Genomic DNA, 27,134 nt, shown 5'->3' on the forward strand with positions numbered 1-27,134 from the left:
GAGCTCTGGACAACGTCTTCTCCATGTTATTTAATCATTTCAACCTTTTGTCCACATGACATTGATTTTGCTAAAACGATAAAACTAAAACCATTTGGGAAATCCAGTAGTTTGTCCACGTGGACTTAAGAACTTGGGTGAGAATCAGTGATTACAGTGAACTGAATTCAAAACCTAATCATTAACCCCAACACCTCTGAAAATGTTTTCTCATCCTTCAACAGAGCCAGAGCACTAGACAGGGTAGCAAAGAGGGAGTCAGTCTCACTTAGAGATCAGCTGCTTTCTTGCTAGCATTGTTAAACTAATATACTTGTTGACATCTCAATAATTAGAGCTTTCATTGTTATTAAAGTGGTTACAACAGTATATTGCCTAGGCAAAGGTGATAAGCTCATGTTTGTGGTGGCACAAATTTGGCTTAATTTTATGTAGAAGAAGAGATCTCACTGTCAAAACATTCAGTTTCAAGGTTGAGCCAAGTAACTTCTGCAGCTTTGATCAAAGTGCCCACCATCAACACCTCCACCATTGCTTCTAAAGAAGCTCAAAGTGCAGTAGGGGAAGAGATCAGGAGAATAAAGGGAGCTAAACTGAATTTCTATGTAAGGCACTTTAAAAGCTTAAAATATAATTTGCCTTCTTCCATTTCAGAAACCACTTTCCCCTGCACTGAAAATAAAGCTTTATGTGGTACTCTCTCTACCTTTAGAATGTCTTTGGAGTCTCAAAAGTGCGTTTTCTGCAGAATCAGAAAGTGGAACATAAGAGCATCAAATAACGCTTTGGTCTTCTCAGTGTAAGAACTATTTTAAAGAACCTTGGTGATCATGGCAGATGATAAAGGAAGATCTCAGAAGTTTTAAAGAGGTTCAAGGTTGAATAAAACAAAGGTATAAATTGTTCCATCTTTTATCATCCAAGAAAACAAGACTGCATCTTATTAACTAAAATTCATACTTTAATAACATACCAACAAATCATTAGTGTCCTAAGTTTGTAGTCTAACAGAGAAATGAATAACCTCAAATTTATGATATTCTCATTAAGAAAGCTTCCTTCCCTTTTAAGTATGCACCAATAAAAGCAATAAGAAAAGTTATTTATTCCAGTAGAGGAAATAAATGTCTAAGCTTAAACCTTGGATAGCTATTAATTATAAAGGATAATTAGAAAATAGTATACTTTAAATAAACCATTGCATTTTAAACTTTACAGACTTGGGGCTGGGGTTGTGGCTCAGCAGTAGAGTACTTGCCTCACACATGTGAGGCCCTGGGTTCAATCCTTAGCACCACATAAAAATAAATAAACAAAATAAAGGTATCAAAAAAACAAAACACATCTGTCTTTAAAAATAAATATAGTATATAAGTTTAGTAATGAAATTTTAAACAATACTCAGTTCAATTCTATGTGCATTTACACATAGCATGCTATTTTCATTCAAAGTATCATCTCCTACATTTGATAGTTTAACCAGTAAAAGTTGTATATTTGCACTTTTACCAGATAATCTAGCAAAGAGATTCAAAACAAATTCCAAACTGTCTATGCATACACTGGAATGACCCATATATATCAAACTATAGTAAATACTATTAAAAATGAGCTCTTTTAATCAGTTTTTTTAAAAAAACCATAATTGTGAATAGCTAACAGTACAAAAATATAATATCAACGTTCACTTGAACCTGTATCTTAAATTTTTGGATGTATTTTTCCAGGTTATAGGTCATTTGTTGTCAACATCATAATCCTTTGAATAACCTCTTAAACAGATGAAATTGACTTTCCCTCCAGAAGTGCCAGAGTATAGTGATATCTAAGAAATACGATTAAATTAATTTAATTCCTTCATGTCGACTTGATAAGTCACAGCTATTTAATGCAAAAACTGCCACTTGCAATTAATGACTATTGGTACTGCTTCAATTGATCAAATGTCTAATACACATAAAACATTCAAAGAAGTTCTGTATATCTTACAGCAATTCAGTGGAGAAGTCTTGTCCCAGGGGTATGTAAATCTGAAGTACAAGAAACCTCTGGATCAGTCCAACTAGAACGAGAGGGAGAAAATATACATTCAAATGTTCCAGCCACTTATATGTGCACATAAACAAACACAATCACATGCCATCAACAAGTTGAAGCTTTTAAAGCATTTCAGGAATATACAGACCTATAGTAGCACTATAAATGAATTATAACCCCATTAGGAAGTGGGAAAGTTGATGAAAATCAAATCCAATTCTAACAACAAATGTTGCCTTTTAAAAGCTCCATCTGTGGCCTGGGTGAAATTTTTATGAAAATTTAAAAAATAATAATGTTTTATTTACTATTTTTATTAGGCTGCAAGAGAATACACATAGAACTGTGCTCACCAGGCACACATAAAATCGAACTGTAGAGTCCCATCAAGGTGGCCATAAAAGCATGTGGCAATCATTTTTATTCACTGACAGTTTTAACAGTACTAAACAACTCAATAAAAAACAATAGATCAAGAAAAGCAATTCTAATTTTGACAACTACAATTGAAAGCTTGATGAGCCATATCTAGATCATATGGTTTTAAATGTGTCCATACTGAGATGGATGGAGGAACATATTTTCATTTATAATACCTTTTAATTTAATATACTTTTAATTAATGGGCACAAAGTAAGAACTGTTAATTTTTATTTTCTATCACTAGTTTCATTTGGATTAAAAATATATGGAGAAAAACCAATCCCTATAGCATTTTTGATAGCTGAAATCTACAAGTGCTTAAAAAAGATCAGTTGATTTTTATATTATCTCTACAGATTCATTTTTGCTTGATCTCTCAATTAGTCTGGGTATTTTTTTTGGGGGGGGTGTTACTGGAGATTGAACTTAGGGGCACTCATCCACTGAGCCACATCCCCAGCCCTATTTTGTATTTTTATTTAGAGAAAGGATCTCACTGAGTTGCTTAACCCCTTGCTTTTGCTGAGGCTGGCTTTGAACTGGAGATCCTCCTGCCTCAGCCTCCTGAGCTACTGGGCTAACATACCCGTCTGATCTCTCAATTAGGATACTCTTCACAGATATTTAGGATCATACCTCCTAAAACATGCAATTTAGGAACTTTCTCCCTAGATGTATAGGAAATAGAGACATCTTGAATCTGTGAACATTTCCTATAAATAGTAGGTGGAGAAAAGATTTCCGGAAGGTAACTGGTCTAAAACAAATGCTACTTTCTATTTATACTGACTCAGTAGGCTTTAAAGTATTTTAAAGTAACAGTACATTTTGGTAGTCTATATAAGACTTCCTGGTTTGTAATTCCTATGGTAAACTGTCCTATAACATTTCTAAACACCTTAATCATTTCCTATATTTAATCCCAGACTTAGTTTCTAAACAATATACATATTAAATCAAATATGCTTAATAAGATTTTCATCAGACAGGGATAACTTTTATTTAAAAGTACTAAGTTTATAAATTAGTCCAAAGATCCAAGAGTAGGGTAAGCAATATAATAAGAGATAGGAGATAAGAGGGTTTTACCCTAGAAAATTCTCTAGGAATCTGACTCTACCATATTCATGGGGAGAGCCAGTGAGGCAGAGAGAATTCTGATCTACAGAAGCAAAGTGAGATATCAACTGAGGTCAAATTTTAAATAAGCCATGGTCAAGTCTCTTGAGTCTAACACTGATTGGCCCTACGAGAGAGCACCAGGGTACATGAAATCAGTCTTTTATAAAGGTCCCTAATTTATGCCACAGATCTCCCTGAATCAGCCCTGTTCCCTTTAAACACAGACAGCTATACATTTTTGTATGAGCATTTTTAGAAAAGAAAAGTTCTGAACCCTCAAAAAAGACAGCTTTGTAAAAGGTTAACTTCTAAGATTAAAAGAAGTAGGATGATACCATATAGTGATGATCTGACAAAGAAAAAATACTTTAATAACATTTGGCAGGCAGATCCTGTGTGTCAATGCTGTATAAACTCCATAGTAATATTTTTTCCAGGGGCCTAGTAAATTTAAACTGACTCTTCATACCTACATTGTATTAGGATCATTCTAAGTAAGACTGAATGTGGAACTACTGTTAATCAAAAAAATGTCCATCAAGTACTAAGATACATAAAAATTTAGTCTTTCCTGAAATATGCAGATTTCTGCAGTTTTACAATCTGTTGTCTGCATGAGACAAACTGCTTCATCTCTGGCCCTTTTTATTCATTTTATTTATTTATTTATTCATTCATTCATTCATTCATTTATTTGAGACAGGTTTCACTAAGTTGCTTAGGGCCTCCCTAAAGTGCCGAGGTTGGTTGCCTCAGCCTTCCAAGTTGCTGGAATTATAGGCATGCACCATTGTGCCCAACCTGCCTGTTTTTAAGAAATTAGCCCTGTTTCATCTTTTGAATATTTAAAATACAATTAGTAAAACACCATTAGAGTTTTAAACATTAGCTTACCAGTCATTTCAATAAAGCAAATGACAGAATATACATCTCACATACATTTTACAAGAGTTACATTGTATCCAAAGAGTTGGGATGAGACCACAGTACATTCTTTACAAGTGCCTTGAAAAATTAGGACTCAAGTTATTCCATGGTTCCTCACACAAAAAAACACACTGAGATATACCTCTCCCATCTCAATAAATAAAAAGAATCGGTTATACCATCATTATGACTATTCCACATCCCTTGGGCAAATTGGTAAACATGTCTAGACCCTCTTATTTTCTATCCATAAAACTACTAATTTAGATTCACTACTAAATTAGTAATTTTATGGCTACTAATTTAGATTCACACCTCACAGGATCATTTTTATGAATTAAATTAGCCCTATCATTCATCAAAGATCTGTGGAACACCTACTATGTATAAGACTTATTGTTGAAGTTTTTGTTGCAAATAAGAGACATGGTCTCTGCCCTCTTGAACTAATACTCTGATTCCATGAAATAGGAAGTCAAGGTTCTATGACAGTATATAAACCTGGGTCCTTGCAGGGGAAGAGGATAATGAGTGACAGTTTTCTTAAAGAAATAACACTGGAACTGAGCCGGGAGGAATAATCAGGAATTGACTGGGCAAGGAGTGGAGGGACAAATAGCAGGCGGAGAGAATACCATGTCCTGTGGGGGGAAAGGACAGTAGATGAAATTAACTTAAAAAGGTTTAATGGGCTGGCAGGAGACACAAAGGAGGAAAAGCAGCAGTAGTTATACCAGAATCCAATCATGGGGAGCCCTGAAGGCCACGTGAAAGATTTGGGTCATCCTAAAATCAAAGGGAAGCTGCTCAGACATTCATTCATTCCATAAAGATTTACTTGAGTGTCTCCCATGTTGCAGGCACTGTTCTTAGGGAACAAAATGAACCAAATCCTCTCTGCCAGTTCCTTTCCAGTGATGTTGAGGAAAAGCAACAAATCAATGTAACAATTATTCAGCATGTTAGATGGTGATTTAAGTGGGGCAGGGGGTGGGTAAAGCTGGGTAAAAGATCCAGAGTGGGGAAGGGATAGAAAGTACACTAAGAACAGAGTAGGAAGGAAGAACAGGAGGAAAAGATTAACATTAAACAGAGACATGAGGTGGGAGGGAAAGGGAGAGAAAAGGGAAATTGCATGGAAATGGAAGGAGACCCTCATTGCTATACAAAATTACATATAAGAGGTTGTGAGGGGAATGGGAAAAAAAACAAGGAGAGAAATGAATTACAGTAGATGGGGTAGAGAGAGAAGATGGGAGGGGAGGGGAGGGGGGATAGTAGAGGATAGGAAAGGTAGCAGAATACAACAATTACTAATAGGGCATTATGTAAAATTGTGGATGTGTAACTGACATGATTCTGCAATCTGCATTTGGGGTAAAATTGGGGGTTCATAACCCACTTGAATCTAATGTATGAAATATGATATGTCAAGAGCTTTGTAATGTTTTGAACAACCAATAAAAAAAAAAAAAGAAAGTACAGGTTGCAACTTAAGTACAGGCCAGGTGGGCCACAAGGAAAAGGGTACTTTTCCTTGAAGAAGGGGAGAAGGTGAGCCATGTGGCTCTTCAGGGAGAGATGCTGCAGGTCAAGGATATAGCTGTGCACAGGTGCTAAGGCACCAGGCTGTCTCGATACAGCAATGAGTTCTCTACCATTGGATTAGAATGAACAAAGGAAGGAGAAAGATCAGAGGGTTAAGAGGATACCAGAATATATACACATGGAATACTACTCAGCCTTAAAGAAGAATAATATTATGATAATATTATTATATATTATTATATTATTACAGATAATATAATAATATTTTATTTATTTGGCAGTAGACGGATGGAGCTAGAGAGTATCAGGCTAAGTGAAATATTCAAGCTGATCCCAAAGAACCAAAGGTCAAATGTTTTCTCTGATATGCAGATGCTAATTCACAATAAGGGCGGGGGGCTAGGGAAGAATAGAGTTACTTTGGATTAGACAGAGGGAAATGAAGGGAGGGGAGGGGGAATGGGGGTAGGTAGGATAAAAGAATGAATTGGGCATTATTACTTTATGTGCATATATGACTACATGACCTGTGTAACTCTACATCATGTACAACCAGAAGAAAAACAAGTTATCCTCCATTTATGTATGATGTGTTAAAATTCATTCTGTCACCTATAACTAATTGGAACAAATAAAAGAGGGTACCAGACACCTCATAGTCATATAGATATGTGGGGCTTTTGGGGGGGAGGGGTGTTCCAGGGATTGAACTCAGGGGCACTCAACCACTGAGCCACATCTCCAGCCCTATTTTGTATTTTATTTAGAGACAGGGTCTCGCTGAGTTGCACTTTGACATTAAGTTTGGTTGGGAAGAAGAAGTCTCAAAAAGAGACTAAGAAAGGTCAGTGAAGCAGGAGGCCAACTCGGAGGCGGGAATCCTGGAAGATCAGTGAGGAGAGTGTATCAAGGAGCTGCCAGTGTTCGCCAATGATAAGTGAGGGAAGATGACAGCTCAGAGCTGGTCATGGGGTTCAGGAATACAGAAGTCACCAGTGACTTCCACAAGCGCACTATCCATAGAATGGTGAGATCAGAACCATTTAAGAGTTTTTAAGCAGAGGAAGTTTACCAGATACCAAAGGAGAGGTATCAAGAGGTCTCAGAGGACCTCGTGAAGGTGACCTCGTCATCCAGAGTATAAACCCCGCAGAGGAATACAAGACTTCAGTGACTCTGATCTCCAGGGACCCACTATTTGATTCAGATGCCGGAGGCAGAGAATACAGTAGCTCAAAACATGAGCCTTGAAAGGGAGGTCCTGAAGACCTCCCAAATGAGAGATGAGCACGTGTGACAGAGATGCTTCTCACAGGACAACTCTGTATAATGTGTTCCATACTGAAAAGCAGCAATTTATTTAACTGGTGAATGAGTCACCCAAGTCTCGTTATCAAGGTAAGAGAGTTACCATTAGGAATTATAATCCAAATTTCATAATTTCTTTTTTTTTAGATGTTGATGGATCTTTATTTTATTCATTTATTTATATGTGTTACTGAGAATCAAACCCAGGGCCTCACACATGCTAGGCAAGTGCTCTACCACTGAGCCATAACCTCAGCCCCACAAATTTCATGATTTCTTAGTGTGGCAAACTTAACTAACTTCTTGAACATAACCTGTGTGCCAGACACTAAGTTAGGGATACAAGGAGGATGATTAAAGGTCCTTGTCCTAGAGAAATATACCCATGTGATAATGGGTAGCATGTGTTCCTTTATCTGGTAGGTGCTGAGTGAAAAAACTTGGATGTATTTAGAAATCCTCAAATATAAGTTGATTCAGAAATTGTTATTTATGAAGTTAAACATGCATAATTTCATTATTAAACTTTCTTCCTAAGTACCTAATATAATCAGAAACATACATGAAAGACCTAATGTCAAGTTTGCATAAATAAAGTGTGTGTTTACTCTTCAAATAGTAATATGTGATGGTAATTGAACTTAATTTAGAAATGTTAATTGAAAGCCACTTCTCTACTCCAAACACGTCATTTAATTTAAAGTTAACCATATCAACCCTATACAGAAGGTCATATTATGCAAGTAAAAATAACTCTATAAATTTCTGTTATGAATAATTCCCAACAACTGATCTTAGAGGCACGAGTGCAGGGCACTATATAAACTGTATATGTGCTGCATGTGCTACATAAAAAACAGGTTAGTCTTTAATTACAGGGCATTGTACAAGAAATGCACTAAAAGATCTTTCCTGTTTCTTCCAATTAAAAGTCATCATCTTTCCTTTTAAAGAGGTAATTATAACACATTAATTTTTTTCTGACCAAAAAAAAAAAAAAAAGAAAAAAGAAAGCTTAGATAAGACTAGGAAAGAGGAGCTTATGTTTAATCACTTAGCTTTGGATAGAGAAGGAATCTTTCTCAGAGCCAAATGAGAAAGTTAACAGAAGTGATTGATTTTATCAATAACATGACCATGTGCGTAGATGCTAAGGGCATTAAATGGAAGTCCAGGTGGGCTTTATAAGTCCAGCCAGAAAAAAAAAAAAAAAAAGAACTCACACTTAAAATAAAATCATGTTCCTACAAATCAAATGTAATCTGTCTCACAAAGTCAGTATCCTGGAACAGATGGACTGTGTCTCTAGTAAGAATAAAATATAGTTTTAGACATGTTTCCCTGGCTCATCTTAGTTTACCTCATTTATGCGGAAATTAAAAAAAAAGAAATCTGTCACTAAACACACACACACTCACACACACACACACACACACACACACACACACACACACACGCATGCGTGTGCAGAGAGGCACTAGGAAGATCCCCTGGTTTATAAATGGAGGTAAATTAACAAGTCTTTTAAAACAATGAGTAACTCTTCTCTTTAAGTTCTATTTCTTTTGTCAGTTAAAACATTGGCAAACCACTTTAATATACATCAGCTTCTATCTATGCTGCTTATGGCTTGGTTCATGTCTGAGAAATCTAAAACATGTATGTAGATGCTGGAAATAGTACATAAAGCACAGAGCTCCTGTAAGTTCAGAAAGTTGAATTAAAATTAGGAAACCAGAAGAAAACAGTTCTTTTCATAGTGCCTGATGTATAGTAGGTATTCAATAAAGGTTCTTAATGAAGGAAGGACTAAGTAAATGATGAATGAAAGAAACAGAATTGTCTGCTTATATTTGCTAAACACTTAAACATAGGACAGAGCTGGTGGAAGATCTGATTAATTGTTTTGATAAATTATATTTCTTAAATCACGTCAGTTTACTCAAATTCTTGTGGTAAAGCCTTGAATTTGAACCTCATCTCTGCTGATAACTGGGTTTATGTGTTTTCTCGGGGTTCTTTCTGCTTTAAAATGCTGATTCTAATTTCCAAAGTTAATAAGAATTGAAATCAACTCTTTGGCTTTTGTTAAATTATAAATTCATAGCCATACTTATTAGCTATTAATATTCCTAAAGGCATATGAATCATGATGTCACTAAATAATATCTCATATAGTATTTTTGATAGATTTTTTTCCTTCAAATTAATTTCCTGTATGTTAGGGTTTATTTCAAAACTTAACTACCTGAGTTCTTGATGGGGGAGCCAACCTCAGTTTGTTCATCAGTAAAAGAGCTATTATGAGGATTAAAAGTTAATAAATATAAAATTCTCAGTTCCTAATGCAGTGTTAGTGCTCGATAAATGCAATTATTATAATAATTAATGGCTCCTAAATCATCTTCTAAGTCTCACTTGTAGATTTCCAGTAGTTAATGAGGCAGAATACATTTTTAGAAAACCCCAGTACAGCACCTGGTGTAGATACTTTCTACATTAAAAAAAAAAAAATCACAAAATCACATCACTTCCCATCAAGAGATGCCAGTAGAAGTCATACTAATATGCCTGTTTATGAGATATAAAAGCATAACCTTATCAAATGTGAAGTTTCAATATTAAAAATTATACTTACGGATTTGCTTATTCTCCTTTGGTAACTGAATTTTATTTGTTTGACTGCTGCCTTCCAGGACAAACACAAAACTTTTAACTTCTTTATCAAACTCCTATAGAACAAAATGAAAACAGTGGTAATTGAAGTGGATTTTATTCAGCTTCTATAAAACTGAAGAGTGCAAATTCACAGGGGGAAAAGAATCCCATATTCAAATGACTTAAAAGCAGGCTCAGGCCTTGATACTCTCATCTGAGACTTGCTGGGAACCAGAATATAAAAGCCACATAAGCCACTTGGCAAATCCCCTATTATATCAAGACATCTTTCCTCCAAATGATAAGAAGTTCTCTAACTTCAGGGAGTCCCCAGGTCACTGATTTAGAGTTTCCAGAATTTAATTGCCCTTCTTCCCCTTCTGTCTATGTATTTCTGTCTAATTGCACAGGGCTGAAGATCACTCTTTGTCGTGGTACAAGAAACCATTTAACTTATGCTATATCCAGCCTAGAAGTTCTTTGGTTTCAGGCCATGGCTCAAATAGAATTAATCATTGCATTATTTTACACCTGTGTAACAATGAAATTCTGTATATCTTTTAATTAAAATCAATATGATTTAAAATGTTATAATTAAGGCTAACTGAAAAGCTAAGGTAGGAGAATCAGGGAATAAAAAAAAAACCTGAAAATGAAAAACCTGTAATATGTAAGAGTCCAATTTCCATCAGTCAAAGTGCTGATGGGAAATAGCATTATTATCTGGGAGCAAATTCTCTATTAAGTATAAACGCTTCATTGAGTTCAGTGGCACATGCCTATAATCTCAGTTATTGGGGAAGCTGAGGCAGGAACATTGCAAGTTCAAGACCAGCCTGGGCAATTTAGCAAGATCTAGTTTCAAAACAAAAATAAAAAGGGCTGGGAATGCAGCTCAGTGATAGAGTGTCCTTGGGTTCAGTTCCCGGTACAGTCCCCCTCCCACCGCAAAAAAAAAAAAAAAAAATTATAAACACTTCCTTTTTACATGAGAATATTTAACAGATTCTTTGGTATTATGTTGGACTTTCTGTATATGTTAAAAAATGCACTGTAACTTGCTGAGGGCCGTTGCCAAGTAGGAATGACGCATCAAAATTTCCTTGCCAGCGTACCCCATGTTAAATGGATTTCGCTGTTGACATTGCATGTAAGGTGACCTTGCTCAAGGACCAAGGCGGATCCGGGTTTAGAGCTGATCAGGTTTGAGGAAGTATCCCGGTCCTTGGGTTTAGGGCGTTCCCGGTTTAAAACAATAGGGGTCTTAGGGAAGTTGGAGGTTGAAGATTATTGCTGCCGGGATTAGGGTGTTCCTGCTGCTTGTTCCTGTTGAGTTCTCATGAGATTCAAATGGGATATTGGAAAAAAGCCTCGTGGAGTAAGTGAATTGGGGGCAGAAGAACTGGGCTTTCCCCAGAACGTGTGTAGAGGCCGGTGTGAGTTCGGGAATAAAGAATTGCTGTTTGAATCTACAAAGCTGTGTGGTGGCTCGTGATTCTGTGCCCAGCCAAGACTGTGGCAGTAACTAATGGCTATGAATTAAGTAACAAGTCTATTACATCCATCCCAATTTCTACTCCATGTATATAAATAAACATTCATGCATCAACTATATTACTTATTCCATCTATGCACAAGTTGGGCATATACTTAAAACCTTTCAATAGCTTATTAAAATCTTCAACAGGGTCATAAACCAATGCATACTCTGGTCCTAGCCCGGCTTTTCAAACCTCATCTCCTATCTTGCCCACCCTTCAACAGACTTCTTTCAGTGTCTTGAAAATTCTAAGCTCTCTCCTGCTAGAAGGAATTTGTATATATTTCTCTTTGCCTGAAATTCTCTTTTATCCTTTGGCCCCTTTCTATGCCCAGCTCAGTTTTAGGACTCAAATATCATTTCCTCTGGGAACCCCTTCTTGATCTTCTCACTATTGACTCTCAAAGACCATTAATATCTCATTCATAGTAACAGTTGTGTAATTTTGAGCTTATCTTCTCCAGTAGTTTTCCCACCTATCAGATGGGTATACAGTTATCTATTTCACAAGGTTATTGTTTAGATTACATAACATTACAAATGTAAAGTGCTTAGTGCTGTTTGACAAACAGCAAGTAGTGAATCAATAGTAGTTTTAAGTCATATCCATAGAACTTATTTAAGGTTGCCAAGAATGGGATTCTTGTCTTGATTATACAGGATAAGAGACAAAAAAGATAGGGATGGACACAGATTTCTATGCTTGATGACAGCTTCTATCAGATGGTTTCTGTTTTCCCTGTGAAGCAGGGCATGAGGTCTTCTGATGAATGAGCAGGACTTGTCCTGAGTGTGAACTGAAGAATGAGAAGAGGGAGTCTGGTGGTTGGAAACCAGAAGATAATGGAGAAATAATCATTTTAGAGACTAAGAAAATAATAGGATAACTTTCTGGGCTGTTCAGGTTGGATTTACCCTATTATCAATCTGAAAGGCTGTAGATGTTTTGTCCAAAGGAACTGAAGAGCCCAAATGCAGGCAAAGAAAAAGACTGATGATCAAGAAAGCATTGGCCAAGTAGGCGTGATGAAAGGACAAGGTCCTGACCAGAAAGTGATTGAAGTGACAGACTTTGGTTTCTGAGTTGAAAAGAAAAAAAAGTGAAGACAGAAAATAAGTATATAAAACTCAACACAAGAGAAAAGTGGGGGGGTCAGGGCCTAAAGGTCCCAATTAGACTGAAGAACATAGAGGAGATTAAACGAACAAGCAACCTTAAGAATCAAGGATTGGTCACTTGGGATGCTGGGGCTGGAGGATGGCAAGTTCAAGACCAGCCTGGGTGATTTAGTGAGAGCCTATCTCAAATGAAAATAGAACACAGGGCTGGGGATGCAGCTCAGTGGGAAAGTGCTGTCAACATGTGTGAGGTCCTGGGTTCAAAGAAAAAGAAAAAATGCAAAGATTGGGGTTCTCAGTAATTTCATCAGAGATCCTGCAGTTTACAGTGTTCAGCTCTAGGGTATGACAGTGGGTGTGAAGGCTGCAGCTAGGTTGAAGAGGTCAAAAGAAGTGAAAAAAAAATCAAGAATCTGAGCGTCCCAGGACTTAGAGAGATTTTCCTCACTGACATTAAAGTCTCCTAAAATGATATAGCAGGAGCTGGAGTACAGAGAAGAGGTAGGAGCCACTTGCTGAGGTGTCCAGGACACAGCAATGATGTCATGAAAGGGTTTGGAGCGAAAGAATGAGAACAGGGGAAACCATTCTGAAATCTTGATCAAGCCCCTTCTTCTACAACATTCATTCACATTTCTTCCCAGGATTCCTGTGGCTCTAACACTTACTTTCCAAATCACAGATGGACTACCAAGGATCTTCCATTTTGCACCAGGATTTTTGCCCTGAGCGCTAAAGATTTCCACAAATGCACCTCCCTAGAAAATAAAAACAAGACATTTAAATTAAAGTGAAATATAATGCTAGGGAGGAAACAGGATCCGCCACCTAGTCTAAAACCTGTATTCAAAGCATCTGTCAGTTAAGTAGGTCTGGGAGGAAACATTATCCCTGTTGTTACTCCTACTTTATGTCTTGCTTGCATTGAAGCCATAGCCATTGTGACTTTGGGTCACCTTGGATTTATTGTTTATGGAATTTATTTTTAAAGCATGATAAATTATGCATCACTAATGTTACATGTGGGGCTCATTTTATTGACATGTATAGAGCATACTTGCAAAACATTCTATTCTACCCAGATTAAAGGGTTTCAAACTCAATTCTCAAATGAAGTCATTAAATTCTGATAATTATCTGGGAATACAAGCTTTTTAGTTATATTGACCAGGGCTCCAAAACTGGCTTCTAAGCTATCTGACCTTGTAGTTACTTAACTTCTATAAAATGGGTTGTTGGATCACACAGGAGAGTAAATATAAATCATCATGCACATAGAGAGGGATCATTCAATACTACCATCAAGATTATTCAAAAGAGGGGGAAATTAAATAGTTCAGTACTAGCCAAAAAAAAAAAAAAAAAAAAAGGCCTAGAAAGGACTCTAGGGTAATTCTTATTTTGAGCATTCCTAAAATATCTTTTTTGATTTATTTAACACCAATCAATTTGGAGATGTCTAAGAAAAGGAGGGTAATCTATATGAGAAAAACAGAGAATCATTTCTATAGACAGTCAATTTGCTCCCAATTGTGAAACTGAGAACACAGTGACACTTATTCAAAAATGCTAAAGACATTACTAAAAGTCCACACAATTAAATTGTAAAAAGAGGGGAATTACATAAGATGATTTTCTCTGAGGAAGAATTTATTACAAAATTTGAGAATCTAAAATGAGAGTAAATATGAAGTATGAGCAACATAATAAAGATATTTTCACTTCTGGCTTTTAATACATAATCACTTAAAATGAGGACATTTAATTTCATCTTCCTCAGGGAATGTTATGTGAAAAACTGTATATGGGATAGAATTACTATAGCTTCTGGGGGTGGTTCATATTTTACTAAAAATTTAAAATTTGAGACAGCTGAGTTTTTTAAAAGAAAAAAACCATTGCACTGGGTGAGAAACCAAACTTACTTTCTGCCCACTTTTTTCTGCTTCCCCATGTTTTCCAAGTTTCCCATGGTAGGCATATGCTTCTTTGGGGTGGGGGAGTTACCAGAGATTGAACTCAGGGGTGCTTAATCCCTGAGCCACATCTCCAGCTCTTTTTAAAATTTTATTTTGAGACAGGGTCTCTCTGAGTTGCTTAGGGCCTTACTAAGTTGCTAAAGCTGGCTTTGAACTTGTGATTCTCCTATCTCAGCTTTCCGTGTTGCTTGGATTACAAAGTGTGTGCCACAGCACCTGGCTGGGCATATGCTTCTTTAGAATAATATACTTTACGTGAAGTGAGACAAATTTTAAGTTTGTTTTAAACCTTTTAATGAAAGAGAACTGCAACTTACTCTGAGGATAGATGGTGGTATCTGGTGAAAAGTTAAAATTAACAAAGTGGTGGAGACCAGGGACTACTGTTCAGGCACAGTGACAAAGTTCATAACAGCTGGATTAGGATGGTAAACAGACTACCCAGTGTAACCTCAAACAGAAGTGAAAGGACCCAACAGGAGGGACCAGCAAAACGGGAGATGCATAGTGAGGTGACGAAAGCAGGCCATGCATGGAGACACCCTAGGATAGTCAAGGTGACCGAGAAACACCCAGAAACAAGGTCACTCCGAGTGTGATCCTTGCTCTACCTGCATCCCAATCACTTGGAGGGAAGTTGTTAAAAAGATAAATGAACTCGCCCCATCTATAAAAATTGTAATCACTAGCTCTGGGTAGAGGATCATGAAATCTGCATTTTTACAAGTACACCAAGAGATCCTCATTGACCCCAAATATTTGATATTCACTGAACCCCAGTTTCAGAAAAAAGAAAACAGCACTTAGCCAAAGTGCTTGTTTTCATTCTGGGTTTCACCCATTCATGCATTCACTCATAATTAGCTTCTGAGATAGCATGATATACATCCATAGCAAGTACCCCAAGCGCTTGTTAAAACTCAAAATTTCTGGGCCCTGCCCTCAAGACTGTAATTCAGGAGATCTTTGTGGGGTTGTAAAATCTGCATTTTAATCACCATCATAATTTATACACTTTGAGAAACACTGGAGAGTGAACAAAACCCAAATCATAGGCGTGAAGATTGATTTCTACAATCTACACGTGTTCGTTGATTTCTTTTTATCTTTTTTGGGTAAAGTCCATTCATCCATAAATCTTTTTTTTTTTTTAACCTTGAAAAAGATCCCTTGTGACTGGGATGGCAGGAGAGGGGGGTTGTTCTTTGTCTTCCCAGATCAGGAGCCACCTCACCCAAGAGGAGAAAGCTATAGACAGTTTGGAGAGCCATTTCAGTTTACCTGGTACTCATTTTTGAACATTCCCGCAGAGGGGACCGGGGCTTGGGGGCAGAGTTCAGGGCTTCCAGCGAGTGGCGTGACCCTGAAGGCTGGAAAATCCGCGGGCGGGAACCCGGAGACCGACGCGCGGGGCAGAGCTTGGTGCTTGGCTGGGACTAGGTCAGGCTCTTCTCAGCCCCTCGGGCTCCGGGTCAGCTACACCTGGAGCCGCCGACCCGCACCATCGCGGCCCCGGCTTCCTCCCGGGTGCCCCGATCTGGTGAGAAAGCAGCTGCTAGGGCGGGCGCCGGGTTGTCCCAGGGGAGTGATTGTGTGCGTAACCTACGAGACGGCCGCTGCCGAACCGCCGAGCCGCTGCCACCTACAACCGCCCAGCCAACCCGCCTAGAAAAGGCTGCCCGCGGCCGCCCCGCCTCCGAGTCCCCTCGGAAATGGGCGGGGCCCGGCGGCTCCACCTCTCGGCGGCGCCCATTGGCTCTCGCCAGGCGCCTGCGCACTGCGTTGTCTAGGCTGCTCTCTCCGACCCCCTGCTGCGAGGTGTTTGTCAGGTTGCTCGGGCAACCCAGGGACTGGAAGAAGTGGTGGACTGTGTAGCTGGTGACCGGCGCGCTCCCGTTAGATAGTGACTTGTGTCAGCAGAGAAGCCGCGACCTAGTGTGAAGAGCTACCCCAGCAACTGGGCTGCTCCAGAGCATCAGTCACGTCGGGTTGATCTCTCCCGGTTGTAAACACTGAGACACAGTCATGGAATCTTGAAACCCTCAGGTGGCCTTTGATTCACATGTTCCCAAGCTTCGGTTCCTTGAGACACTGATAAGATCTGCTGGACCCTTTCACGGAGAAGGCTCTGGCGGCAGATTACAAATATTTACTCAAGATCACTGCTGACTTTCAGAAGCCAAGGTTTTTGGCTCCAAATGGTAGCTTTCATTGAGACAAGCTCTGTCTTAAGCTAACTATTCGGTTACTGCATTCAGTTTCTAGATCAAAACCACTCTTTCGTGGAAGATATTATTGCCAGTTTGGGGCTCAGCTCTATGTCCAAGGTCATGTGGTCATCAAGTGCTGGCACTGGCTGAGAACTCACCTCTGATGCTACACTTATGGCTGAGTTAGTGCCCTAGGGTTAATAATAACCAAGTACAACAAGCTCATGGACTCCTTGTTCTAAGCCAGGTAGTTCATAGGTATGGATTACTTCCTTGCAGTTGGGAATATTGACATTCAGAGTAAATTAGGAATTTACTCAGGGATGCAATGTTTCAGTTGTGGCTGGGTCTGAAGCCATATATCACTCTACTTTACCTGAAAGCTTCAGATATTTATTGGCTCTACCATATGCCAAGCTCCTCCATAGATCATGTGTGGGTTTCAAAAATGATTGAAATCTGAGCCTGCTCCTTCTCAAGGTTAAGAACAGATAAAGAACAGGCCCACTCTGAACACTCTATAATATAGCGGTGAGGCCATCTCACAGCTATAAATTCCAATAACATTCCTGGAATCCAGACTTTCTGATTTTTTTTGGAGCTCCAGCCTAGTTCACCAACAGTTTTTTGTTTTGTTTTTGTTTGTTTGTTTTGCAAAGTTTGTGTTGGAGGCTTTGAGAATTGTGATCAAAAGACATGATTGCCAGGTATGGTGAGGCATACCTATAATCCCAGCAACTCAGGAGGCTGAGGCAGGCAGATTACAAATTTGAAGCCAATCTCAGTAATTTAGCAAGGCTCTAAGCAACTTACTTGAGGCCCTACCTCAAAATTTGAAAAGTAAAAAAGGGCTGGAGATGTGATTCAGTGGAAATGCACCTCTGGAATAAATTCCCAGTATAAATAAATAAATAAATAAATGACATGGTCTCTGTCTTACAAGACTTAATCTATGGTTAACATCTATCCATTCATTCATTTAACACACAGTTTTTAGGAACATAATATGTACCAGGTACTATACTAAGAGGCTGGCTGTACAGTGAAGGGTCTCACCTTTTACACGGCTCATATATTAGGCAAGGAAGCCAATGAATGAATTAACAAGCAAATAATTCCAACTTGTAGTAAATGCTGTGAATACAGTGATAGGGAATAACCTCAGAAGTGAATCTTAGATTCTTTTGGTGGTTGTAACAAATTATCATAAACTGAGGAATTCATTCTTTCATATTTTGGAAGTCCAGGAATCCAAAATCAAAGCATCAGCAGGGCCATACCACTTGGAAGCTTTAAAAGAAAATTGGTTCTTTGCCTCTTCCAGCTTCTGGTGGCTGTTGTCATCTTATGACTTGTGGCTCCATCTCTCCAGTCCTCTGCCTCCATGGCTGCATGCCTCCTCCCCTCTGTGTGTGTCTTTTGGCACACTTGGGATGGCATGTAGAGCCCACTTGTATCATCCAAGCTCATCTCTTAAAGTTTGATTTAAGTTCTCTTTAATGACCCCTTTTCTAATTAAGGGAATAAATCTACACATCTCAGGGAGTTGATATGGATGGATACCATTTGAGGAGACACTTTTGTGGATCACTGTTCCTATACTCTACTTGCATTATAATACAAAACAGTTTTTCATAAATGCTATATGGAAGACTACAAAATACATTGAGAGTACCAGAGGAATCTAGAAGTCTTAAGTCTTCAAATTATCCTCTCAAAACCCTAAAAATATGTTGATACTGAGAAACTGATGTGACTCCATTTTAAAAAATAAATAAATAACAGCAGCTTCTACCTCAAGGCCTGTCCTAAGGAAGGGGGCGTGACCCTTGTCCTTGGAAAAACCCACAGAGCACTCCTAAGCACATACCCACCCTGCTGAGTTGTTTATCTGCAAATAACAGGAGAGGTCTGCAGCGCCAGGTGTCCCTGACTCAGTTAGGCTAGGTGAGGACCTATAGCAACCCCCTAGCAACCTCCAATCAGCATGAGACAGGGAAAATACCTGGGATGCCAGATGACCCCCAAGTAGTGTATAGTGGTTAATAACATGTTGGGAAACCATGTAGTTTAGCACGTACACCCCTCGTGGCCTAAACCAATCAGTTCAAACGAATCTGGCATAACATAACCAATCACCCCTACCCTACTTGTTCCCGACATTGAATGTGCTAATCAATGTTAAGAGTTGTTTGATTTTCCCATGGTATGGAATGATTTGCTGTGTGATGTTGTGACGCATAGAGTATCCCCCCAAATCTCACTGAACAAAGGACCAGGACTCACTCCCTGGGACCGCTGTGTCGGGAATGGTTGTGAGTCCAGGCTCGAGCTTGCAATAAAGACTCTTATGTGATTGCATTGGATTAGGTTCCTGGAGGTCTACTGGGGTCCTACGAATCTGGCATAACAATACCATAGCTGATATGAAACCCACATTTTGCCCTATGTTATTCTCTGTATGCCTCTTGTGATTGTCTGAACTAACTAATGAATTAATATGTAAGTCATCTGTCTTCAACAATTAAAAGGCAAATGTGATGAGGGGAAGAACTGTTCAAGGGTCATTGCTATAGTCCATCCCTGGTATATAGTAGGTATTTTATAAATGCATATTTGTCGATTTAATGAAAGCCATCTTGTCCTTTCATATTCATCATGTCCAAAATAAAACTTGTCTCCAAATCTTGTCCTTTTCCATCCTTTCCAATCTCACTGGTGAACACCACAATGCCTCCTGCTCCCTGGCTCCCCATGGTAGGCAGTCTCCAGAATGGCCTCCAGTGGTCCCATTTTCTGGTATGTGTGGCCTTGTGTGTAATCTTCTTCATTTACTGGACTAAATGACTCTAATGAATATAATATGACAAAAATACTGAGATGTCCTTTCCAAGATCAACTACAAAAAGATTGACTTCTTGTTTGGCTTCCTTCACTACCTTGTTCTGATTCTCTCTTCTCGTCTCCTCCTCCTCCTCCTCCTCCTTCCCCTTCTACCCTCCTCCTCTCTCTTCTCCTTCTCCTTCTCCCTCTCTCCCTCTCCCCCCCCCCCCCCCGCCCCACTTCCCCTCACTTGCTTTCTCTGCCTTCACTCCGAGGGAAATAAGCTGCTATGTTATGGAGAGGCCCACATGACAAAGGACTGATTCTTTGATCAGTTGATGCCTGCAGCCAATAGTCGATAAGATACAAGGCCTGCCAACAGCCACCAATCAAGCCTCCATCTGCCAATCAGCTTCAATGCGATTATATCCCTAGTCAACACTTTGATCGTAGCCCTGTGACTACGTCTGAGTCAGAGGCATACATCTAAGTTGCACCTTGATTCCTGACCCACAGGTAAAATTAGATAAACATTCATTGTAAACTGCAAAGATTGGGGATAATTTTAACATAGTAATAAATAGCTAATATATCCCCGTATTCACCACCCAGACTTATCTATTTTATCTAAATACTTCTCAAATTTTTCATTTTCCCTCTACTGTGTTCTGTATGCTGATTTATCTCTGATCTTCTCTTCCTCAAACTATAATGGCCTCCTGAGTCACACTGTGCTGGTCTCCTTTCAAATCATTCTCCATGTTGCTGTCAAAGTTATTTTTATAAAATGCAAATCCAGTCACATCAGTCCCCCATTTCTAGCCCTTTTGTGACTACCTGTTGGACTCTGTAAGATCTAGCCTTTCCTTCCTCTCCCTGCATTTTGGCATATTGGGAGAATTTTGTTTTTTCAGTTCTTTTTTTTTTTTTTTTTAAGAGAGAGTGGGGGGGGAGGGAGGGAGGGAGGGAGAGGGAGAGAGAGAGAGAGAGAGAGAGAGAGAGAGAGAGAGAATTTTTAATATTTATTTTTTAGTTCTCGGTGGACACAACATCTTTGTTGGTATGTGGTGCTGAGGATCGAACCCGGGTCGCACGCGAGCGCGCTACTGCTTGAGCCACATCCCCAGCCCCGTTTTTTCAGTTCTTCATGGTCAACATGTTCTCTTCTACCACAAGGACTTTGTGCTATTCTATTCCATTGATTACTTCTGCTCACTTCTTTCCTTGGTTAATGGCAACTTATCTGATAATCCAGTTCTAGTTAGATGAGTATAATTGTCAATTTGACAAGAAATATCCGACTATCCTTGATTTAATGAGATACCCCATATAGGTTTTCATAACATCTTAGCAAAAAGCATCATTGAAATCATTATTTAAATTTTATTTGTGTGCGTAATGTTAGTCACCTCTCTTTGGCTATAGATTTCAAAATTTATTGTCTATTTATGGTCACTGTTGAATCCTGGGTGCCCAGCATACTAGTTCAAACTGGTACCTGATATAACAAATAGTAACTGAATGTGGGAGAAAGGAAAGAAGGAGGAGAAGGATGAAGAGATTCTTAAAAGGCAGCCATAGGCTATAAGTGTTAAAAAAATGAAAAGAAAGCAATTGAAAACACATTAAGATAAAAGGGTAAATTTACAACCTCAATTTGTTCGTGGAAAAATTTGTTGCCCAGTTGAAAATGACTAATCACAATGTATCAGTAATTACTTAGTTTTTTTTTTTTTTTTTGCATCACTTGTTTATTCAATTTAAGGCTGGAAGGGAATAGGATTATTTGCTTCACTGTCTTCACTTCCAAGGCCAAGCAATATCTCTTAACCCTCCTATCTTCTAACAAGTTCAGGAGATTTAGAGTTGTATTTTCATTAGCAAGTGTCAAGTAATGGTCAAATCTGAAAGTTTTGCAACTCAGATCAACATTTTTCTGCCTGTGATGAGAGCTATCCTTGACACTGACAGTACTATAAAGCATTATGAGAATAAATAACAATATGAACTCCAAGTCAGACATGGGTAGAGGTCCAGTTTTACAATAGTGAATGTTCTTGTGTAATTTGGCTGAATGCCAGCTCTGAATGAAAACTTGGATTTGACTAGAACTTCAACAATGTCTACCAGAATTCTGGAAAAAAAACATACCAGCCTGCCCAAACAACTTGGCTTAAACCAATTATTTATATACATTAACAAAGACAGTGAAAGTTTCTTTAATTGCTACGATTTTTAAAAAGTCAGTACATTTAGTAATTGTATTAAATTGCTTAACTTAATTTGACAACATTAAGAATTAGTCACTTTACAAGCTTTAGAGTGCTTGTCTTTGTTCTACAAAGAAAGTAATTTTGTGGTATATTAATATTATTAAAGTATATTGGATGGTATTTAAAGAGGAAAAGATTAGAAACGGGTTTCAAAGGTGGCAGAATCAGTAATCCAGTTCTAGTTAGATGACTGTGATTGTCAATTTGACAAGATAAATTATTTTTTCAACAAAGAATAAAAATATATATTTTATTGACCACATGTAGTTGTAGTTTATGTTTTGCCTTTAGTTCCTAATTGAATTATTTGACATGAGAAGAATTTGATAAAACCTTGATTTGATTATCAGAATTTCTTCTGCTGGAAATGTTTGATACATGAAAGGTTATTTTACTTTTTCCATAGATGGAATAACTTCACAAATTATATTAGTGCTGAGTTTTTGAATAATTTTGAAACAGCATCTACTTTTTAGTTTTAAGTTATTATTAAAAAAAAAACAGTGATATCCTGGTCATTCATTTGCTTTTGATTTCAGAGTAGGGATGTCTTCTTTTTCCAAAAAGGTGTGATATGGGGGGATTTTTGAGGCTTCCCCCTTTTAAAAAAATATCTTTAGTTGTATATAAACACAATATCTTTATTTTATTTATTTTTACGTGGTGCTGAGGATGGAATCCAGTGCCTCCCATGTGCTAGACAAGTGCTCTCCCACTGAACCACAGCCCCAGGCCCATGAGGCTCCCCTTTTTTAGGTTTTCTCCTTCACTTGCTTTTTATCCTCCCTGGACTGTGAGAGTCTGTGATGACTATTTCCTACCTGTACCTTTAGGTGATCAAGTACTTAAAAATTCATGCATAAGCTTAAAAATCCCCAAATTTAGCTACTTCCTGATGTTTTTTCAAGGAAAAAAGTTCTGGAATTTGAATATTTAGATATACTTTCTTTAAAAAAGTAGTTTTGTATAACAAATATTTAGGTTCATAAAAATGAACATATTTGCAAAATGCATCTTTGAAAAGATCACATTGATTATATATTAATACTATTTGCTTTTCAAATGGCATAAATGTTTAAATTTTGTCAGAAAAAAGTTAAGGTGGCTATCTAAGTAACATTTTTCTTATGTAACTATTCCTAACCTAAAACCAGTTAGGGTGTCTATAGAAAACTGGATATCCCCATGTAAAAGAATGATGTTGGCCCCTTATTTTACTTTTTAAATTTATATATATGACTTGATTAAAAATGGACTAAAGACTTTAAGGTTAATATAAGCTTTATAAGTTTTATAAACCTATAAAACTCTTAGAAGAGAACATAGGAGGGAAATTTTCTGATGTTGGAGTTAGTAATGATTTCTTAATATCAGAGACAAGATCCAGTTGTAACCAGAGGAGGAAAAGCATTGTCAGAATTTTCTTCTCCATACAGCTTCCTGTACGTTGACTCAGTCCTTAGGCTGAATCTCTAGGTTAACAAATGGCTATATCATTCTGAATCTCATATCTTAATATCACCAAATAGACCATTTTAAGCCAAAATCCTGAAGTTCACCTTCATTTGAATCAATTTAATTCATATGCCCACCTCTGAATGAATCTCTATGGTCAGATGAATATGCATCCTCGTTGGCTTAAGGCTGGATTAAGTGTCCATTCTTAAACCAATCATTGCAATGAAAGAGATGAGATATATTGACTGGCTGGGAATGGGAAGATGTTTCCCAAAGGAACTTCTAAAAATCTTGTAAGGAGGAAAGAGTGGATATTGGACCACTAAAAGTAGATGTCTACTATGTTGTCATCATACATCTTGCAATTCTTTAAAAGAAATAGCAAATATTTTTAAAAGTTTTAGCTATATATGAAAAAATTAATATGAAAGAAAGGTTCTCTAATATTCTCTAAAGGATCTAATGTCCATATATGCAATCTAAATGTCACGGGCCTTAACACCCTTTTCTTCATCTTAACTCTTAATATTCAAGTCTAAATTTTCAGAGACCCCACCTGCTTACAAAGAGAAATCCTGTATTTCCAGGATTTGCAGGGAATGAAGTCTCTCCAAACCACTTTTAACGTGATTCCTTATTTGCATTTTTCCTCAGACCCAGCATTTTTATTAAGGATTCTACTTGGTTGCTACCATTACGACTATTGCCAATGAATACATACCATGTTTAAAATTGTTGAATTTTAAAGTGTAACTGCTTTCCTGCATGTTGTCACCTAGGAAAAGACATCTGGGAGTTGGCTTGGCACTCATAACTAGGTCGTGGTGTTTTGTTATCGTTGTTGCTGTTATTGTTGAACATGAACAAATTCACAGAATACCAACATTAGACAATGCCATTCTGTGACCCTTATAGGTCAAGACAAAATAAGACTGTCACCAGCTGGCCCGGCTAGTGAGATGAGCTAGGTATAAAGGAGCTGGCTGCAGCAATAAACTGAGAAACAGAGAAGAAACCAAGAACATGAGTTTTGAGTTGGGGACTGCCTTGTGACCCCAAGGGTCAGCTCCATGCTGGAGAGCACTGGAAGGAGCAAGAGAGAGAGCACACCCGGAACCCCCCTATTTATTGGGGGAAAAGACATTTGATAGAGTAGTCCACTCAAAATAAGGCAAGGGATAGGGTTTTGAAAGGTGGAGTCTCGCTTGGTGATGTCTTGAGGTCAGCAGATTGATAGACAACTTGGCAAGCCACACCCATCTCAGGTGCTGTGTGGGATCACAGGAAGAGCGAGAGGAAAGGCACACTTGTGTGGCACAGCCCAGTCAGCGTGGAACACCAGACCAGTCCCCTCATATGATCAAATGTGCATTGTTCACGCACACAGCTCATGAATGGCTCACGACATCAGACCACTCCGTGATCATGTCTGAACACAGAGAAAAATATGAAAGCTCTCCAGATCACAAGAATGAACAAACACTTCCCTGCCCTGGCTAATATGAATGAATACTGCTTTTCACTGATATAGCTAAGCCTTATTTCATTCCTCTTGATTTACACATAAGATTTATTAATATTTCCAGTTGCTGAATTATCCCTGCTTACATTCTGGACCTAATCCAGAAAAAAGCCCTGCTTCCCTAAAACCTCCCCTAAATCAGCTGACATAAGCCCAAATCCTAATTTCTAACAACTTCTTACTGAGATGTCTGTGGTTCCCCAATGGTATGTTTTCTACCTGTTGCAATGAGTAATGAATTCATCATCTCCAACTATTAGTTTATTCCTGATGTTGCCTGGTTATGCATTAAAACCAGTAAATCTAGAACTTTGTATCTTCATTTTTAGGAGGTAAACTGAATGCTTACTGTACATTTCACTCAGTTTCCTCTAGTCACTTGAACCCAGTGGTCCAGTGGTTATCTGTATAGCTTTGTTCTCTCGAATAATGCAGCTAGTCCAGACCTAACTTTGAAGGCTCAACCTCAGGGGGAACTATTTCTATAGTCACCTACACTCTTGCCCCGAGTACCACATATACTGCCTGCTACCATCATTGCTGCTACTGACTCCTTGATGCAGGTCTCCATTCATTCACTAAAACAAATCTGTCTTTTCAAGGGAAGAAAAAGTGTCTACAGTGGAGAGCGCGCATCACAGTGAAATTGACTGGATCCCAAATTGCTGCAGTTTAAAAAAATGTTTGCAAGACAACTGAATAAAGGAGGCTTGTGGATGACTTATGACAGGGAAGAGGCGGCAGGGTGACAAAGGAAAAACTGTGTTTTAAGAAGAGTGATTGAGGGATAACTCTATAAATCAGCAACAGTGTGATGAGAAGCCTAAACAGCACGTGTAGTTGGAAAGGCAACTTAGAGAAAAGAACACAGCAGATTTCAACTTCAGCCTTGGCTCCATGCTTCCAGGGTTAGAGGGACCTCTACAGTACTGGAAAAAGTTAAGTGGGAAAGTACTAGAAACTCCAATCAAATCAACAGACCAGCAGTCCTATTTGCAGTAGGATTCCATAGTCCTTTTAGTAATCCATTTTGAGAAGCTAGTTTATCTAAGAGAAACTGTTCTGCTCCAAAGAGGGAGTTCATATCGTTTTTCCACCAACTCAAGAAACCAAGTTGCTATAACAGCCACTGCTAGATGTCATCTTGCCTTAGGGGACACCATCCGAAGCCTTAGACTGACGGATAACTCAAAGGGTGAAGACACCGTCACAGCTCCAAGATGAGTAGATGCCTTAAACTCAAGACCCACCCACACATGCGCAGTGGGATCTAGGGAGTGTCTGCTCCCTAATCCATAGCCTTGGGAATGCAGCAACTGTTGCAGTCTCCCAGCTTCACCTGAGTCTGTCCTCAGGAGCTGAGAAAAGCCCCAGCCACATTCTACTGCTCCAGAAACACAGCTACCAGTGCCCCAATCCCTGGCACCATCTGCACTCTGTAGTGGGAACTAGGAAATGTTTCCTCCCCAGCTTGGTAGCATTGAGACCGCAACTATGGTGCAAAGTCCCATCTTTATCTGTGTCTGGCCAGCAGGATTTCAGAAAAGTTCTAGTCATGCCCTCATGCTTTTGGAACACATCTAACAGAAGACTCCATCCCCAGAACTACTTATACTCCCCCTGTGGGAACTAGGGAAGGTCTTCTGCCCAACCAGTTGCTTTGGGACTATGGCTTCGGGTGCCTAAAGCCCATCATCACCTGTACGAATACTTAGAGACCGGAGGAAGGTCTCAACAGCATCCTACAGCTCTAAAAGCACAGCTATCAACAGCCCAAATCCTGGAACCTCATGGGAATTAGGGAAGGCCTCCTTCCCAAACCACAACATGGAGATTGTAGCTGTTAAGACAAAAAAAAAAAAAAAAAAAAAAAAAAAAAAAAAACTAGCTTCACTGAAGCTTCTCTCTGGGGACCCAGGGAAGTCAAATCCAAGTACTGCCGCTGCAGGACCATGGCTACCTACACCACAGCTTTATGACCACCAGATTTGTTGACAGCTTTTAGCCCTCTGTGACCTAGGGACATTCCCACCCACATCCTGAAGTTCCAGGATGGGTCAAAGCCACAAACCCCTGCACCACCTCCACTTGAGCCCTAGGATCTAGGAAACATTTCCTCCAAGTCCTTTAACTCCAGAGCAAGTAAGTATAGCAGTGCCATAAACCCAGACACCACTTGCACCTGCC

General features: G+C 38.7%; 1 protein-coding gene across 2 annotated transcripts in view; it reads right to left on the minus strand.

Moving 5' to 3' along the window:
• Positions 1 to 16,308, minus strand: part of CFAP20DC (CFAP20 domain containing) — a 223,903-nt gene extending 207,595 nt beyond the window's left edge. For both annotated transcript variants that reach the window (XM_081288238.1, XM_081288237.1), the window contains exons 1-4: positions 15,943 to 16,308; positions 13,351 to 13,440; positions 10,004 to 10,097; positions 1,990 to 2,062 (exon numbers count right to left, since the gene is read on the minus strand). In XM_081288238.1, coding sequence (XP_081144364.1) covers positions 1,990 to 2,062; positions 10,004 to 10,097; positions 13,351 to 13,440; positions 15,943 to 15,963 — 278 coding nt within the window. In that variant the 5' untranslated portion in view covers positions 15,964 to 16,308. The remainder of the gene's footprint in view (positions 1 to 1,989; positions 2,063 to 10,003; positions 10,098 to 13,350; positions 13,441 to 15,942) is intronic.
• Positions 16,309 to 27,134: the final 10,826 nt, after the last annotated feature.

Source organism: Spermophilus citellus (assembly GCF_964194105.1).
Source record: "Spermophilus citellus genome assembly, chromosome: 3".
NCBI classification, from domain to species: domain Eukaryota; kingdom Metazoa; phylum Chordata; class Mammalia; order Rodentia; family Sciuridae; genus Spermophilus; species Spermophilus citellus.